General features: G+C 51.1%; 1 protein-coding gene across 1 annotated transcript in view; it reads left to right on the top strand.

Moving 5' to 3' along the window:
• Positions 1-16,310, top strand: part of PDIA5 (protein disulfide isomerase family A member 5) — a 91,349-nt gene that overhangs the window by 26,875 nt on the left and 48,164 nt on the right. Inside the window, exons 4-7 of the mRNA XM_007109053.4 lie at positions 6,525-6,608; positions 6,867-6,912; positions 10,818-10,910; positions 13,877-13,937. Coding sequence (XP_007109115.2) covers positions 6,525-6,608; positions 6,867-6,912; positions 10,818-10,910; positions 13,877-13,937 — 284 coding nt within the window. The remainder of the gene's footprint in view (positions 1-6,524; positions 6,609-6,866; positions 6,913-10,817; positions 10,911-13,876; positions 13,938-16,310) is intronic.

Genomic DNA, 16,310 nt, shown 5'->3' with positions numbered 1-16,310 from the left:
TTGAGAATCTGCCTGCCAATGCAGGGGACACGAGTTCGAGCCCTGGTCTGGGAAGATCCCACATGCCGTGGAGCAACTGGGCCCATGAGCCACAACTCCTGAGCCTGCATGTCTGGAGCCGGTGCCCCGCAACGGGAGATGCCACAGCAGTGAGAGGCCCGCGTACTGCAAAAAAAAAAAAAAAAAAAAAAAAGGCAGGTGAGGGCTGCAGAGGGCATCCTAGGGGGAGAGAAGACAGTGCTCCGGGGTGAGGCGTCTGTAGAGGCGTGTGCAGTAATGACGCAGGCCCCGGTTGAGGGGTCAGCTCCACTACTTACTAGCCCCATGACCCTGGACAGGTCGGTTACCCTGAGTCTGTTTCCTCATCTGTGAAATGGAACACTGATACATATTCTGCCTTCTTACCGGGTCCGTGTTGAAGATCTTTGCAGAAGAGAATTTAATGTGAGATCCCCTTCTACTCTTGTTGTTTTTCATCCGGGCCAGATTGTCAGGACATTCCAAGAAGCTGGGGGGAGGGAAATGGTGTGTTTGTCTTCAAGAGCTTTTCCAGGGTGAGGACCCCTTGGTCATTGTGCGGATGCTCCTGAAGAAACTTTTCAGTTTCTTGGGTGTGAGAGTCAGCCCCAGTGCACAGCGTGTTTTGCTTTGGCCCTTAAGAACTATGGGGTGCTGTGGAACTTGTAGGACTGCAGGTCGGGAGGCCTGGCTCTGAGTCCAGGCTCTGACAGCAAATAGCTGTGGGACCTTTGGCAAGTCACTGCCCCTCTCTGGGCTTCAGTTTGCTCTTGTGTGAAATATGGAGTTGAATCTTCCAAGTTGCTCTCATCCCTGCATAGCCTGGTTCAGAGCGTTCCAGAAGCTGCCAGGCTCATACATGTGTACACATACATGCTCGTGTGTATGCATGTGTATACAGGCCCTTGTGTTCATGTAAATGTGTGGGAGGGTGTGTCTTCCAGTCTTCATGTCTCTCCGCACCCTGGGGGTCTGCCTCGTACGTCTCTCCGGTCCCTCCCTCTCAGCATCTCTCCTCTCTCCCCACTTTGTTCCCTCTCCCTTGATAGTTTCTGTTGCTCCTTCCCTTCTCGGGTCCCTGCCTCCCCCATTCTTTCGGTCTTTTTCCTCCTCTCTTCTGTGTGTGGATATTTCTTCTCTTTTTCTTGCTTTTCTGGCGCTTTCCTCCCTGCTCCTGCCTGCGTGCCGGCAGGCACACACCCCCCTCTCCGCTGGGCCCCGGGCCCCGTGACCTGTTGCTCTAAAGTGTCTGTAGGGTTCCTGGCTTCCATCCAGGGATTTGTCAGCTCTCCCTTCCCCTCACTCCACCTCCTGGCTCAGATCTCAGCAGCCATGCTCGGGTTGGCTGAAGGTAGTTGTCCAGCTCTTAAGTGGGTTGAGTGTGAGGGAGTTGGTATTCCCCACGTGCCCTGCAGCCTGGCATCGGGGCTCGGCCTTGGCACGGAGGGCTGCTTTCTGGGCAGCGGAGCTGGAGCCAGCAGGCAGGAGCCGTGCCCGGGGTGCTAATTCCTGGGGCTGGTTCTCACGGGGCTGAGGCTGCCCGATGGGGCGCCTGCTGCCTTCTTTTCCTGAGGGTTTAAGGTCATTACCTTACCGCCTGCTCCCATTCTCCCATCTGCTCTCTTTCCCCTGGAGCCGTGCTGGCTTCCCAGATCCAAGATGTGGGGCCTGCCAGGGCAGGCATAACATATTTTGAAGCCCATGTTTTCTTGGAAAAATTATTCGAACTTAGCATTTGCTCCTTTACATGTAAGCATGTTGAAATTACCATGGGATAAAGCAGGCTTCCAAAAGAGGCGCCATGTTTTGTGTCGTGGCTTCAGACACCTTGTGGCACGCTGCTTTGCCCTCGTGGGGTTGACGTGTCCCCCCTAGAACTGCTGGGCCAGGGAGGCAGGTGGAGGATGAGAAGGCACGCTCTTCTTTCTCGTATTCCCATCACTTTCATGAACCCTGCTACATAATTCATGCTTGATCATGTGCCTTCTTGAGGTTGGCGCCAAGGAGGACAGCCAGACTCCTGTTGTGGGAGTCCCTTCGTCATCAGGGCTAGTGACCAGCCACCCAGGTCTGGGCAAGTTGAAGACCCAGCTGTTCTAGGCTGTTCTCTGTCTCCTGCCTTTGTCCTCCAGCTACCTCCTTCCACATTGTCCTCTGCATGGGACACCTTGCAGGCATGCTGACGGTGTTGTTTTGCTCACTCGCTCTCCTTATCTTGCATTTTCTTCATGTCTCTGAAGTGGGGGCACGTCCCACCTCTCCTCTGCTACCCACCCTCTGGGGTCACAGGTCCATCCACTCAGAATCCCGTGTTAGACCCGAGCAGATGGAAGAAAGGGATTTACCCCTTCTTTGATGGGGAAAGGGACCCCAGGAAGGCTGAGTTGGCCAAGGCTCACAGCGTCCAAGACAGGCTGGGGGCCTCGCCTCTGGTCCTCAGTGTAGTCTGCTTTTTACCCACTGCCGGAGGAGGCCCAGGGTTTGTGTGGATGTAAGGAATGTCGCCTGGCCAAGCGAGGATCTGGTTGGTGGGCTAGGAGAGAGAAGATGGAGGTTCAGATCTTTTTGAGTCTCCACCATCTGTCCTGGCTTCTGGCTCCTGGTCCATCCATCAGGATACAGGCAGCCTGCCTTGATGCTTTAGTAATACTTGACCCTGTAGGGGAATAGAAAGCTCCATCCAGCTCATATGGACAACTCCCACATTTTGCAGCTCGGGAAACCAAGGGCCCTGCCAGAGGTCACAGGCTGGCTAGCGGCAGAGCCAGATCTAGAAGCCATCAGTCACTCCAGTTGACAGTGACTCCAGGGAGGGTTTGATATTTAGGCTGCAACTTCTCAAAGTCGAGTACCTCCCCTTCCCGAGCCTCCAGCACCTTATTTCTTCTCTTTCTTCCTACTCTCACCCCCCACCTTTCATCCCTGGGTCTGACTCCCAGGAGTGTGAGTAGCCAGTCTCTTGAATGATCGTCACTGCACATGCAGATCTAGTAAACACAGCACCACGTACCTGCAGCCACTCTGCACTGCTGGCCATCAACCCACAACAAAGTCAAATGAAAACGCCCATGTGTATGTGTCTGTCTGGGCCAGGGATGGGGAGGGAAGTGTGAAAAGGCCTCGGTGACCTTCTTTCACATTCTCTGTGGAGGAGAGCCCAGGGAGTCAGGGGAGGAGGGGACGTAGCAGGTCATGGGTGAGTAAACGGGCAGAGTGTGTTGAGGCTCCAGCCTCCCCAGCAGAGAAGGCTGGTTCCTGCAGGACAGTCAGGGGGGTGGCAGACGAGGGCCTCTGCATGGCCAGTCCACTCACTGTGGTTGTCCCCTCCCTCTCCATCACCGGCAGAGCAGCTCATTTTCCTGCTCACTGCCTTTGTCTTTTCCCCCCAGAGCTTCAGTCACTGGCTAGGGAAGGGCGGCAGCACAGAGACAGAATCGTAGGAGGGAGGGGAGCCAATCTGAGAGCGCACTGTCAGGAATTTTCACCTGGCAGGATTCCTGGAGCTCAATAGGCAGAGCCCAGAGAGGCAGCAGTGAGCGCCTCATCCCAGCGCAACAGCCGGCATCATTCACTCACTCACTCAGGCTATTTATAGAGCGCCTGCTATGTGCCGGCAGCTGTTGTAACCCTGGGGAACCAGCTATGAACAAAACAAAGCCCTCAGCTTGGTGGAGCAAACCTTTCTGATGGGGGTGACAGTGGACATGCTGGTCAGGTGTGGAGACAGCGGGGAAGGGCGTGTGACAATGCTGGATGAGGGGGGGCTGAGGCTCTGGGGTCTGTGCCAGAGATGCTCAGAGAGGACGGAAAGCTGGCTCCCCACCTACCCCTCTGAGAATGTGGTAATCATATGGCAATATATAAATGTAAATTGACATGTTCACCATAAACAAACACAATGTTATGTGTTTATTATTATCTCAATAATAAAAGAGAGAAAGAGAGTTGGCAATGCTCTGTGTATACAACAAAGAAATGTCTCTGACACGGCAATCAGCATCAGACTGGCCCAAGATACTGGACACTGCAGGACAGGGAGATGAGAGTACAGGGTATGATAGACAAATTTAAATGCCTGCAGGTGCCAGGCAAGTAAGATGTATAAATAAAGTGGACTGGGGAAAGTGGCTACCTGTGTACATTATCTGGTTGTGAATGTATAACATGTGTGTGTGTGTGTGTGTGTGTGTGTGTGTGTGTGTGTGTGTAGGGGGCAGGGAAGAGGAGAGAATCCTCGGGGAGTGTCCTATAACTTAAGGAGGGGAGAGGGTTGCACAGAGTCTGCCACAAGGAATCCTGTGGCAGAGACAGAGCTGTGGTCACTGGACAGCCGTGGAGGCCATAGGCTGTGGGCTGGGCTGGATGTGCTCTCGGGGAACCTCCGTGCCCCTCCAGCTTCACCCACGCTCTTTGGAATGTTGCTCCTAAGCCTGGCCTGGGCTCACCAGGATAGTGAGACTTTTCCATGGAGTGGGTTCCCGCACAGCCGGCAGGGATTGGGGTTGCAATGATGGGCCCCATCGCCCCTCTCTCTGCTTTGTAAAGTCATAGGCAGAGGCTGCCAGCCAGGCTCAATGGAGGAGAGAGCCAGCATGGGGCTGCCTTGCAGTCTGGGTGCCCCCGCTGGATGCCAGCATGGGGCGAGGGAGGCCATGGGCACCTGGACCTGGTTCCTGCTGCAGCCACTATTTGTTGTCACATTTGGGTGGGGTAAGAGTTCAGCCACTGGCTGCGTGGGCTGCCCTCATAGGGCCTCCTGATGCACGCTCTCTGCCCTTCTGGGTCCCCTCCGCAACCCAGCTTATCCCTTCTCTCTGGACTCCCTGTCTCAGAAGACCCTTTCCAGCCTGAGCGAGAGGCCACAGACTTTCCTTCCTAAGTTCTTCGTGTGTTTCTTTAGTCCCCTGTTTGCTGGGGGTGCCGATGGGGGGTGCTGGAAGCTGCAGCGGCTGCAGTGATGGCCACCACAGGTAGGGCTATGCAGGGAGGGAAGGCTCTGGGCCTGGGCTGGGCTGGGGGGGCCCTGGCAGTGCCTGACACTCTCCCTCTCCTACCCACACACCTGTCCCTCAAGACACGCTTCTTGAACTGCAAATTGCACATTTACACTTAAAATGAGGTCCCATAATTTTGCTTGTCCATCTATGAGTGTGGCTTTTAGAATTGAGCCGAATGGTGTGATTAGTCCATCTGCTCTGGGGCTGGTGCTCAGCTGTGTGAAGCTGGTGGCTGTCGAAGGTGCTGAGGTAGATAAACAGGTGGGAGCCGACAGGACTTCCCTCAGGTGGCTGTCGTCCCTGGCAGAGCAGGGTTCCTCATGCGGTGTAGTCACTGGGGACCAGTGGTGGCGGGTGTGGGCGGAGATGCCCTCGCCGAGCCCATTGAGATGTGGGGAAGGGCCCTGCAGTGAGGAGCAGGGCCCTGCGGGCTCGGTAGCTGGCTGCCTCTGACTGGCTGTTGGGCAGACCTGGCTGAATGTGGTGAGGTGGTGGGGAGGCTGTGAGAGCAGGTGAGGTTTCTGGGGGCGCCGGCCTAGGGCACAGGGGAAACCGAACCTCGTGGAGAGGGCAGAGATGTCGGGGAGAGGAGGAAGAGCAGGGCAGAGCAGGGCCGGGTGTCAGAATCACCTGGGAGGCTCCTTAAAACACAGTCGCTCGAGGACCCGCCAGGAGTTTGGACTGAGCAGGTGTGGGATGGGGCTGAGAATTTGCACTTCTGACAGGTTCCTGGGTGGTGGTGATGCTGCTGGTCTAGGGACCACATCTTGAGATCCATGGTCTAACGGAAAGGGAGCCAAGATTAGAGGAGGTCGTGCTTGAGCACTCGGTAAACAGTGAATGGCGCCCGGCAGACTCTTCTTAGGAGAAGAGTTGCAGGAGTGTGATATTGCAGACGTTAGCACTTCATCAAACCTTTCCCCTTTCTCTTTTCGGCTTTTGTCAATACCTGGTCAGATTTCATAACTCCTTCAACATCACAGAACATTTCCCTCCTACTCTGGTTTGATGGTATATAGCAGGTGGCATATGCTACACATCGGAAGTTTAAAAACAAAAACTTGCTGGGGCTGCAGGTAGAGCTTCTGAAATCGTGATCTGCAGGAGGGTCAGGGAATCAATATGCTTAAAAACTTCCCCAGGTGATTCTAATGAGCAGCCAGGACTGGGAACCACTATCCTGAGCTTATTTTCCTTCTTAGAATGGGCCATCTGCCTTCTAAGCTTTGGGGGCACTTCCTTTGTCTGATCCATCACGTTGCCCCTTACAAGTAGTGATGTGTCCTCCCCATCTGCTTGCCCTTGTCTTTCCAAATCAGTCCAGATCCTGTTGGTTTCTCTACTTCCTCCTGTTCTCTGAGAACCCATGCGTAGTGAGGGCCTCACTTGCTACTGAGAATTCCAAGCTACCTGCCTTATTCTTGGGCCACCAGCAAATTTTACTCCATTAGCACCTTCGTGAGGGCCTCAGGTAACATGTGTCTTTTTCCTGACATTTGTGTCTTTCAGTGACGCAGAGAGTAGAAAATTGTGCAAGAAGATGAAAGTTGACCTAAGCGCAAAGGACAAAAAGGTCGAATTATTCCATTATCAGTAAGTACATGTGGGCATTTCCAATTTCCAAGTAAATGCTGAAAGCTTTCTTTGGTATTCTCAGCAAACCACGATTTTTAGTGAGATTAATTTTATTTCAGAATGGTTTTTTTTCTGTGTTTGCAATTAAATTATTTCTTAAAAAAAAAACTTGACCTGTGTTCAATAACTGAATCTTATTAAGATGCTGCAGGAAACCAAAGGTAAGTATCTTCACAACCATTCTAGAGTTAACACGTTTTTCTCCTCATTTGACAGGGATGGTGCGTTTCATACTGAATATAACCGAGCTGTGACATTTAAGGTAAATTTCCCTCCCTCATTCTCAGCAGAGGAGGAAGAGCAGAGTGTACAAATGCCCTTCCGAATGACCTGAGGGATTCTCATCTCTAGAACATAGAACAGCAGAATACCTGGAAAAGTTTGTAACTGTTAAACGAGTGGGGATAACCGACCTTGTAGACAGTTTGTGACTCTTATCAGCAGTTGTCCAGTGATACGTATGACATCATGCCCTCCCCTGCAAAGGCCTGAGTCTCCCTTCGCTGTGGCTTCAGAGCCCTCCCTCACCTCTGCAGTGGTGTCCACAGGGGCCGCCCACAGGCTGGAGGGGGCCAGCTGTGCCCAGGTGAGCACAGCGTTGTAGAACCCGGGCAAGGCGGCACCTTTGGGGCTGATGCAGCTCATTGCAGGTGAGATGCCCATGTCAATGACATCGTTCCCTGCTACAAATGCAATTCAGAAGGAGATGGAAACGCATCAGTGAAAATAAATATGGAGATCCTCTGACCTGCAGGTGCTGTCCTGTTAATCACAAAGCAGCTCCCCCAGCCCTGAGTCCTTCCACTGCCCTTGGATTCTCCTCCTTCAACATGTGCATTCCCTTCCTCAAATCGGTCTTCTTTTGCCTCTGGTCCCGGCAGCATCCCCCTTCCCTGGCTGGGGCCATGTGTTTCTTCTGTTCCAGCATATGCTGAACCCACCCTCTCTGACTCTCCTGCTTCTCAGACTGTGTTAGACCCTGGGCTCCTCTCTCATTGTCTCTCTCTTTCCATCTGTTTCCTTTCATTCTTTTCTGTCTGTCCATCTGTCTGTGCAGCTGTGCCCCTCTCCCCCCACCTCCCTGGTCATTTCTTGTTTATCCACTAACACTTGTTCTTTTTTAAGTTGCTGCAGCTTTTACCTTACACAGGCTCAGCCTGATTACTCATCATCTTAACACCCACTTAGCCACTTAGAGAAAATTCTCCCAACTAGAGTTACTTAACCCCTCTTATTCTGTGTTAAGATGTCAGCTGAAGTCCTTGGAGGGAACACGTGCTCCGCAGGAATCAGACTTCACTGGGTGGGGTGGGGGAGGTGCTGATGGAGAGAGGGGGTGGGGGCTTTTCGTTTTGTGTTGGGAGGTTGTGTTCAGTTTATATTTAGCTGGCCCTCTGAGGAGTCTGTCCTGGGCTTGTGGAGCAGAGAACGGCAGCTGCTCAGAACTGCAGTAGCAGGAGAGGAGCCCGGGTGGTCTGGACTTGCCTGGGTGTGGGAGGCCAACTCCTGGCCTCTGTCTACCTCCTTACAAAGACCAGGTGTGTGGGACCTGCTTGCTCCTGTCCCTCCTGTGATTTCAGCATCAAGAAGCTGGAGAAGTGGGCTGAGCATTGTACGGGGTCAGGGTCTTGGGCAGAGAGAGGGCATCCTTGGTCCCAGGGTCCCCGAAGCGCATGGGGCCATCAAGGACTGGAGTAGAGTCCCTGGGGTTCTCCAGGGTGGGGGGCAATGGCGGAGCTCCCCGTGACTGCCTGATGGCTCCTGCTTCTTACAGGGAGCAGCCACGAACAAAGCCCTCCTTGGTCACGGATCAGTTTTCCTTTCAGGGTTTCTCCTGATCCTCTAACTCCAGAAAGATGAAGGAGTCCCCCAGCAGGGTGGGTGCACAGGCTCAGGCTCATGGTCTGGCTGTTGTTGCTGTCACCCCATACGGTTCTGCGGGGGCCAGGTCACAGGTCACACTCTAGGCCGGGCTCCCTAGAGTCCAGAGGCCAGATAAGTGGGAGTGTAAAGAGCGGAGAACTCAAAGAGGGGGCCTTCCTATATAAGCGGCCTTTTGCTTGTCAGCCGACTGTCCAGCAAAATCCTTACTGTATATGAGTGAGGACCAGAGATGCCTGGAAGGTGAAATTCGGGGGGCCCTCGGGTGACCTTCTCCAAAGGCCTGTGGCCGTGGGTGTGGTTTCCCAGCCATGCAGACCAAGGTGCAGGGTGTTGGGCAATTTCCCTGAGATTCAGAGCACCCAGAATAGGACAGCTGACAGCAGTGTTCCAGTTACCCCTCCCTGCAGACCTTTCTACCCAAGGTCTTGTTGGTTAGACTGATTTGGAGGCTAAGAACCTGTGGATGGAATTATTCAACTTCAATTAAAGAAGAATAATCACCTGAAAAGCAAAAGATTGGTAGTATGAATGTTTCAATTATTACATTAAAAGAAGTGATTTTTTTTCCTTTTTCCATCCACATTCGTCTTTTTTCCTTAATGCTGAGGCAGGGGTGGGGGTGGTAGCCCTTTAACTTAGCTCGTGCTGGGATGGGACAGGAGCCTCCCAGAGCAGTAGGTCCTACCTATTTTGGGTTCCTAATCCCACTGAGAATCTCCTGAAAGCCATGGACCTTCTCCCTAGAGACAGTGCACATGCATACATTGAAGGAAGTGTTTTCCTGTGAGTCTGGGGCTTCACAGATTCCTAAAGTCCACTGTGTACCCCAAATTGAGAGCACTGGCACTGGATCTTCTGGAACAGCAGGCGGGTGGGCACCTATAAGCATCTTTCTTACATGGCTCGTGGCTGTGAGTATGGGTTTCGGGACAGCCCTGCTGCTTCTACTTTGGCTGGTATTGTCATGGTGAAGCTCTCACTAGGGACTGAGAGAAGGCCGATCTGCCTTTGCCTGGTGGAAATGGCCCACTTCTCTTGCCAGCAGGCATTTCACAGCTCTGTTTGGACAGACAGAGCATTACCTGAATGAAATTCTGCGAAGTCCTGGCTGTCTCCCACTCTCCCATAGTGCTCTTTCCAAATAGGAATTTCCAGAAATAACCAACCCTCCCAGGTCCTGTGTGTGTGACCGGTGGGTGGGCTGCATGCACAGGCTCACTACGGGGGTGTTTCCTTTCTCACTGCAGACCTCCCTCCCTCCTCCACCCCAGCACACCCAGTTCCTCATCTGCTCCCTGGAGCTTGGTCAAAGTGGGCAGAAGTAATGGAATCTTGCATCAAACTGGGGGACACTGAGGGCTCATCTGCTGACATGGACGGCCAGCAACTCCCTTCCAGGGTGGGAGGGATGGAGCCTCGGCTGGTTTCCGTTCCCTGTTCCTGGCTCTCACAGGCTTTGAGCAGCATTTCCCACATGACTGTCTGAGAGGGAAGGGAATGCAGCTTCTGTCCTGGATCAGTGAACTGTGGCAAGTGGGGAGGGGAGCAGAGGGGTGTGCCCCCCGTTCCTGCTCCATGTGTGTCCTGCCCGAGGGGAGCAGAGATTTGAATTTGCTCACTTGTCCACATGACAAAGGCTAAGTAAGCCCTCTATCCTGAAGGTCTTGGTCCGTCTCGAAGGGGGTCTTTAAGGAGAGAAATCCAGCAACCAGGGGGCCACAGCGATGAGCACTCTGCGGGGGCTTCCCACCTGAGCCTCACAGGATGATCAGGATTTAACACACTCCCAAACCAGTTTAGATCATGAAATACCAAGCCGGTTACAAGCAGCTGTGATTACTTGCTTATGCGATTGACAGTTTTAGTGGCTGCCTGATGTGTAAGTATCTTACTTTGCACAGGATTGAAGACCTTTATTCAAATTAATCAGGGAGACTTTCTGGAGGAGGTGAGATTTATTAGAAGCACGTGCCTTTGTTTTGAATAAGCCAACTAATTGTCTCAAATTTCCTTTCTTGTCCATGAAGAAGCATCTGCTAGGTGTCACTGGACCAGAGTTAGGTGTCATGTGGCTGAAAAATCCTGGTGGGGTGCATTTTTAGGGCCCTTAGTAAGCTGTCAGTGGGTGATGGTATGGCACACCCCCAGTTGTTTGCCCATAGGGCACAATGCATCCCGTTCCAGGCACTTGGGTCTCCAGGTAGGGAATAGGGCAGGTTCCTGATTCCCCCACCTCCCTCTTTTCCTGGCTAAAACGAGTTTTCCCTTCTCTCTTTTCGTCAGTCTGTAGTAGCATTTCTGAAGGATCCAAAAGGCCCCCCACTGTGGGAAGAAGATCCTGGAGCCAAAGATGTTGTCCACATTGACAGTGAAAAGGTAATTTTTCCGTATCAGTTCTGATGAGCTCTGGAAGCTTCCCCCCTAACCAGGGTCTCCCAGGAGAGATGCCCAAGGAACTGAGGAGTGGGGGTATTTTGGGACCTCCAAGGGAGCTGGGCCAGGGCCCTAACATTTGGTTCCCCTTCCCAGCTCTGTGATGGAACTAACAGGAGATTACAGGCTGACTGCCTGAGCCCTTCCCCTGTTCTTCACTGCCTTATATAATGTATTTTAACATGTTTAGATTTTCCTTATAGGAATATTGTTTAAATATTTTCTTCTCATTAGGTAATTCAGTTGTTGGGACTGCCTTTGTGTTTTGGGGGTTTTATTTTAGAGTGGGTTTTGTTTTTTTGTTTGTTTTTGTTTTAAGAATAATCTGTGAGGTTTGGGTTGGATTGCCAGAGACTTGGGTCAGGTCTTCACAATTCTGGGTCACTGTGTTAACTCTGAACAAGTTATTTACTTGTTTCTGGATTTGGCTGATGTGGGGGGCTGGGGTCAGAAGGGTGGTTCTGATATACAGTCTCCATACAACCCTGACCCTCCTCCTTTCAAAGCCTGCCCCGCCTGACCTGCATGTGCCTCTTTATCCATGTGTACCTGTGTTTGTATCATGCACACATGTGTGCCTTACTTGCTTGGCTGTGCCTTTACATTAGGATGGGCAAGAACTTCTTTGTCATATTTCAAATGGCCTGTGAGACAAGCAGTGCTTTTTTGTAGGTGGAAGGAGAATGTTCGTTTTTCTCTTGATAACAAAATGTGCCTTTTATCTTCCTCTGCCTCCCCTGTTCATTTAAAATTATTGACTCTTGATGCTTGTTAGCTCAGAAGAAAATGATGCCATTTATACTTTCTGCAGGAGAGATCATGTGTGATCATCGTGGGCTAACCAAGTGGGCCTTTCAATTGAGGGGTGATTCGATTTAGGGGATGGGCATCAACGTTTCTGTGATAGAAAGTGCCAGTGTCCTCAGCTTGAAGATGAAGCCTTTTTAATAGGCAAGTTGGGGGAAAGGAGGAGGGGTAGGTGTCAGGAGGTGGTGGCACCTGTGCCTATAGCCAAGAAAAGACAAACAGCCTAAACTGATGGTTTCTCCCAGGTAGATTTTGTGATAATACGTATTTTCAGCCTCTCTGGAAAGTGATTGCCTGCCGCCTCCCTCCCCCAAAATGTTCATGTCCTGAAACTCCTGAAATTACTCTTCTGTAACTAGAAATATTAAGCAGAAATATTTTTTCCACACCTGTAGGCAATCCTCTTGTTATACTGTGTGCTGCTGCTTTTCTGCTAATAGAATCCCCACGTAAAATAACAAGTTCCAAATTCAAGTTTGAATTGCCGATTTCTATTTGTAAGCTTAGAGTTCCACACTTAATTTGAAGGTAATTAAGCATCTATGAATGTAATGTGATATTGTTACTGTTCAGGGTGTGAAACCAAATTGCTACAGGCTCAGAAAAACCTTTTCTTTTCAGATCTTTTACCGGTTTTAGCTCCAGGGATTCCAGAAGATCATTTTCAAAGCATCCTCCACCCCTAGTCAGGGTCAAAGATCTTCATTACTAATTCTGTCTTAAAATGAGTGCCTTAACCCACTAGTTACGTAAATAAGAGTAAACATTTTCAGAATTTGTTATGCAGTGTTTTAAATTCCCACAAAATATTTGTGATCTTTTTTTAACTAACTGAAAAATTATAAGTACTATATGTTCATTGTTGAAAATTTAGAAAATTCGGCTTAAGCTTAAAAGAAAAAAAAAATCATCCCATCCCTCCCCATTGAGAGGTACCCACTGCCAGTATTTTCTGTAGCCTTCCAGGCTTTCTGCTTAATGCACACATAAATATTGTTACTCACAAAAGTGTCATCACATTTTATATGCTGTTTTGTAACTTGCTTTTCACCCTTACTTAATGTAACATGCACATCTTACTGTGACATTAAATATTCCTCTTCATCATTTTTAATGATGCAGTCGTATTCCATTGTGCGGGATGTACCATCATCTATTTACCTAATGCCTCGTTGCTGCCAGAAAGCTGCATTTTGAAATTTCCTCTTATTTTCCTTATTATTCAAGAGAGAAAAACCTCTAATTTTCTTCCATGGAAACTGGTTAGAGGAGCTTATTTTAATCAACATATGCTCTGTCATGGTGCTACTCCGCAGTCCTTGACAGATATGCTTTTTCCCAAACATCATTGACTCTGATTGGAAGAAAAGTCTCCTACCCTGCTTTACACTGAAGTATCTCCATTAGCACTGTTGTGACCATTTGTCTTTTTACATTTATTATAGTCATTTAACAAATGGTTATATATTGTCTGATAACGAGCCAGGCGCTGTTCTAAGGGTTTTACAAACACAAATGATCCATTTAGCTTGTAGCCTCCTGGGGATGGGGGCGCATCTCATCCTTACGCTCCTGTGTGCACCATGGTCTCCTGGGGCCCTGGATGGTGGCTGTAGGGCCGGGCTGGGGAAGATGCATAGCGGTGGGTTAACCCCGTGTCATGTGATGAGCAGATCCGCACCTGGCCAAGTTGGGCCTCCACGAATACAAACACCACCACAACAGAGCCACTTTATAGATTGCATAAGAAGAGACAGCCTCATGGGACCCAGTTAGCTCCTTGCCATCTTCATTGTTCAGTGGGAGCTGAAAGGAACGCTGGTAACCTGGTACCGACTACTTCATCCCACCAGGTGGCCTTTGGAAAGCCATTTGTCCCCTCGGGCGCTCCCCATCTGTAACATGTGAGGTGGCTAGAATAGATGGTCTCTGAGGGTCTTTCAGCCCCTGACGTGCCAGGACTCTGCACTGCACCCCCAGCCCCCAAGTCAGACCGTGGGATTTCCAAACCCCCGCTGCACTCCTCCCGCCACCGTGGTTCCCCGGGAATGTCGTCTCCATTCCTGCGTTGTCTGTAACCTGCAGTGTTCTCTGTGCCTCAGGACTTCCGACGGCTCCTGAAGAAGGAAGAGAAGCCGATCTTGATGATGTTTTATGCTTCCTGTGAGTGACTTTCTCCTTTGGGTTCAAGTCAGACATCCAGACCCTGGGTGGGGCCGCTGGGGGTGCGAGGGGGACTGGGAACTAGCCCCGGGCCTCCACGTAGAACGCCCAATCGCGGTGCTCACGCGGTCTCCGCCTGCCCCTCTTTTCCTTTGTCTTTGCCTTCTCGTCTGGCTCTGCCTCTCCTGCGGTCCACATCAGTTTTTCCCTCACTAGCTTCCGCGGCAACACGGGTCTCTCTGTTCCAGGTCCCTCCGCCTTCCCCGCCCTCTGCCTCCTGCGGGCCTGTAGCCCTTTGCTGGCAGCCGTGTGCCTGGTGGAGCCGTACCTCGGCCCTGGCTCGCTCTCCTTGGCTGCTGCCGCTGACCGCCCGGAGCCTGTGTGGCCTCGGGGCGGCTGCATGTCCAGCTCTGGCTCCTGCAGAGCCGCCTGGGAGGGCCGAGGGATCAGGACCAGGGAGAAGGGGGCCCACTATTGGGATTCAGTCTCTATATGAGGCAAGAGGTCGTGGGAACAGCAATCGGATCGTTGAGATGACGACCAGAACACCTGGGTTCTAATTCGAGCTGTGCCACCAGCAGGCTGGGTGACCTTGGTCAAGTCCTCCACCACTCTGTGCCTCAGTTCCCATTTCTGTAAGGGAGGGAAGGGGTTGGATCAGTGCAGTGGCTTTCAGGCTTTTTGACTGTATTTGTAGTATTAAACATAGTTTACATTGCAGCCCAGTGCTATAGGTAGATAAAGTGTATATAAGTAAGCTGAAAAGTTTCACTAAACCATACTTACCCTTACTACTTGCCATCCACTCCACCAGATAGATGTAGAGCACGTTGATATTTTCTTTTTCATTGTTTTATTTAAACAGTAATTGTTTTTCCTACTACTTTGTAACCCTCTAATAAACGGTCAGCAAATCATGGCCTGTGGGCTGGCTGCCTTTGTGTAAATTAATTTTTGTTGGAACACAGCCACCTCTGTTCATTTGCATGTTGTCTGTGGCTGCTTTCAAGCTACAACTGTGGAGTAGAGTAGTTGACAGTATGTCCTCAAAGCCACAGATATTCCCCCACCTGGGCCACCTCTGAATTCTAACTGGTTCCCCCCCACCCCCAACAGACTGAAAAACCTCGGATTAGAGCCTGTGTGTGGCCTTAGAGCTGTATCTCTGTGAGCTACATGTGCCTTCAGGAAGCCAAAGGACTGAAGGCCGGAGCGAGGGGGGTTGAGTGTGATGGGAGGTGGGTGTGCCCAGGCATGTCTGTGGCTCGAGTGGGTACCACAGGCTGTGGCACAGCGTTCTGTTTCCTCTTAAAAGCCTGTCTCCAATCCCCCTTCCTGAGAAGTTCTCCCAGCACAGTTTCCTCCCATCTCAACCCTGCTGACCATGCCTCCCCAGGCTGGATGCCCTTCTGTGGGTTCTGCCTGACTTGGGCCTGTGGCTTGTTCACTATGACAACAGCCTCTCCCCAGCCCATGTTGATTGCTGGGTGACCCCCACCTAGCCTCCCCCCACCCCTCCCTGCCCCAGGAGTGTGCCTGCCCATGGAAAGAGGCCCTGGAGTCCCACTTCCTATTAGAGCCGGCTCTGCCCAGGCGGTCTGCTCTTTAACCCCGGGTCAGTCTCTCTATTAATATTCATTTGTTGGTTTCACCCCTTTTTATTTCTCCTTGGAGGGATCTTACTACCTGCCCAGCTGTGAATTGCTTCAGGAATTATCCTGCCTGCGTAGTCCCTTGAGGATGGGCCTCCCTTCGTTTATCTTAGAACCCTTCAGGTCTCAACACATTGGTTAAATGAGACTAAAACAGTGATGTCAGTATACAGTACGTGTCACAAGGCAGGGTCATGGTATAACCGTGCAGGTTTCAGCGTAATGACAGTAGGTAATCACAGAGAAAGGTTCATTAGCAGTGTGCTCCGAAGTGTGTGTGCCATTCCCCCTGCCTCACCCCGACTCCCCAGGCTGTCTGGAAGGGAGACCATCCTCCTCATCACAGCAGGCAGAGCTGCAAGCAGGCTTATTATCTTTGTAGGGTAGAAAGCTGGGACAGAAGAAGCTAGGTTCCTTGTAGTTGTCATAGAACAATGAGTAGTGGAGAGGGAGGGAGAAAACTCGGAGCTGTTAAGTTGTGGGGGATCAGACTGGCTGGGCTCCTGGGTCCCAGGTATCCCCAGATTGTGTTGTTGCTGTTGTTTTTAATGAAACAAGCTTGTGCTTTTATTATACTAGTCCAACCAAGCAGTCATGGCCTCATAATTCAGCTTATTCCTAGGAAACACCAATTCCCTAACTGGGAAGTCCTTTAGGATTTTTTGATCCTAAAGGATCAAAGATTGGGATGAAGGAACCTAAAGGCAGTGGAAGCCTTTAG

This window comes from Physeter macrocephalus, chromosome 1, assembly GCF_002837175.3.
Source record: "Physeter macrocephalus isolate SW-GA chromosome 1, ASM283717v5, whole genome shotgun sequence".
NCBI classification, from domain to species: domain Eukaryota; kingdom Metazoa; phylum Chordata; class Mammalia; order Artiodactyla; family Physeteridae; genus Physeter; species Physeter macrocephalus.
The sequence above is the reverse complement of the archived record's forward strand: the minus strand, read 5'-3'. Positions and strand labels throughout refer to the sequence as shown.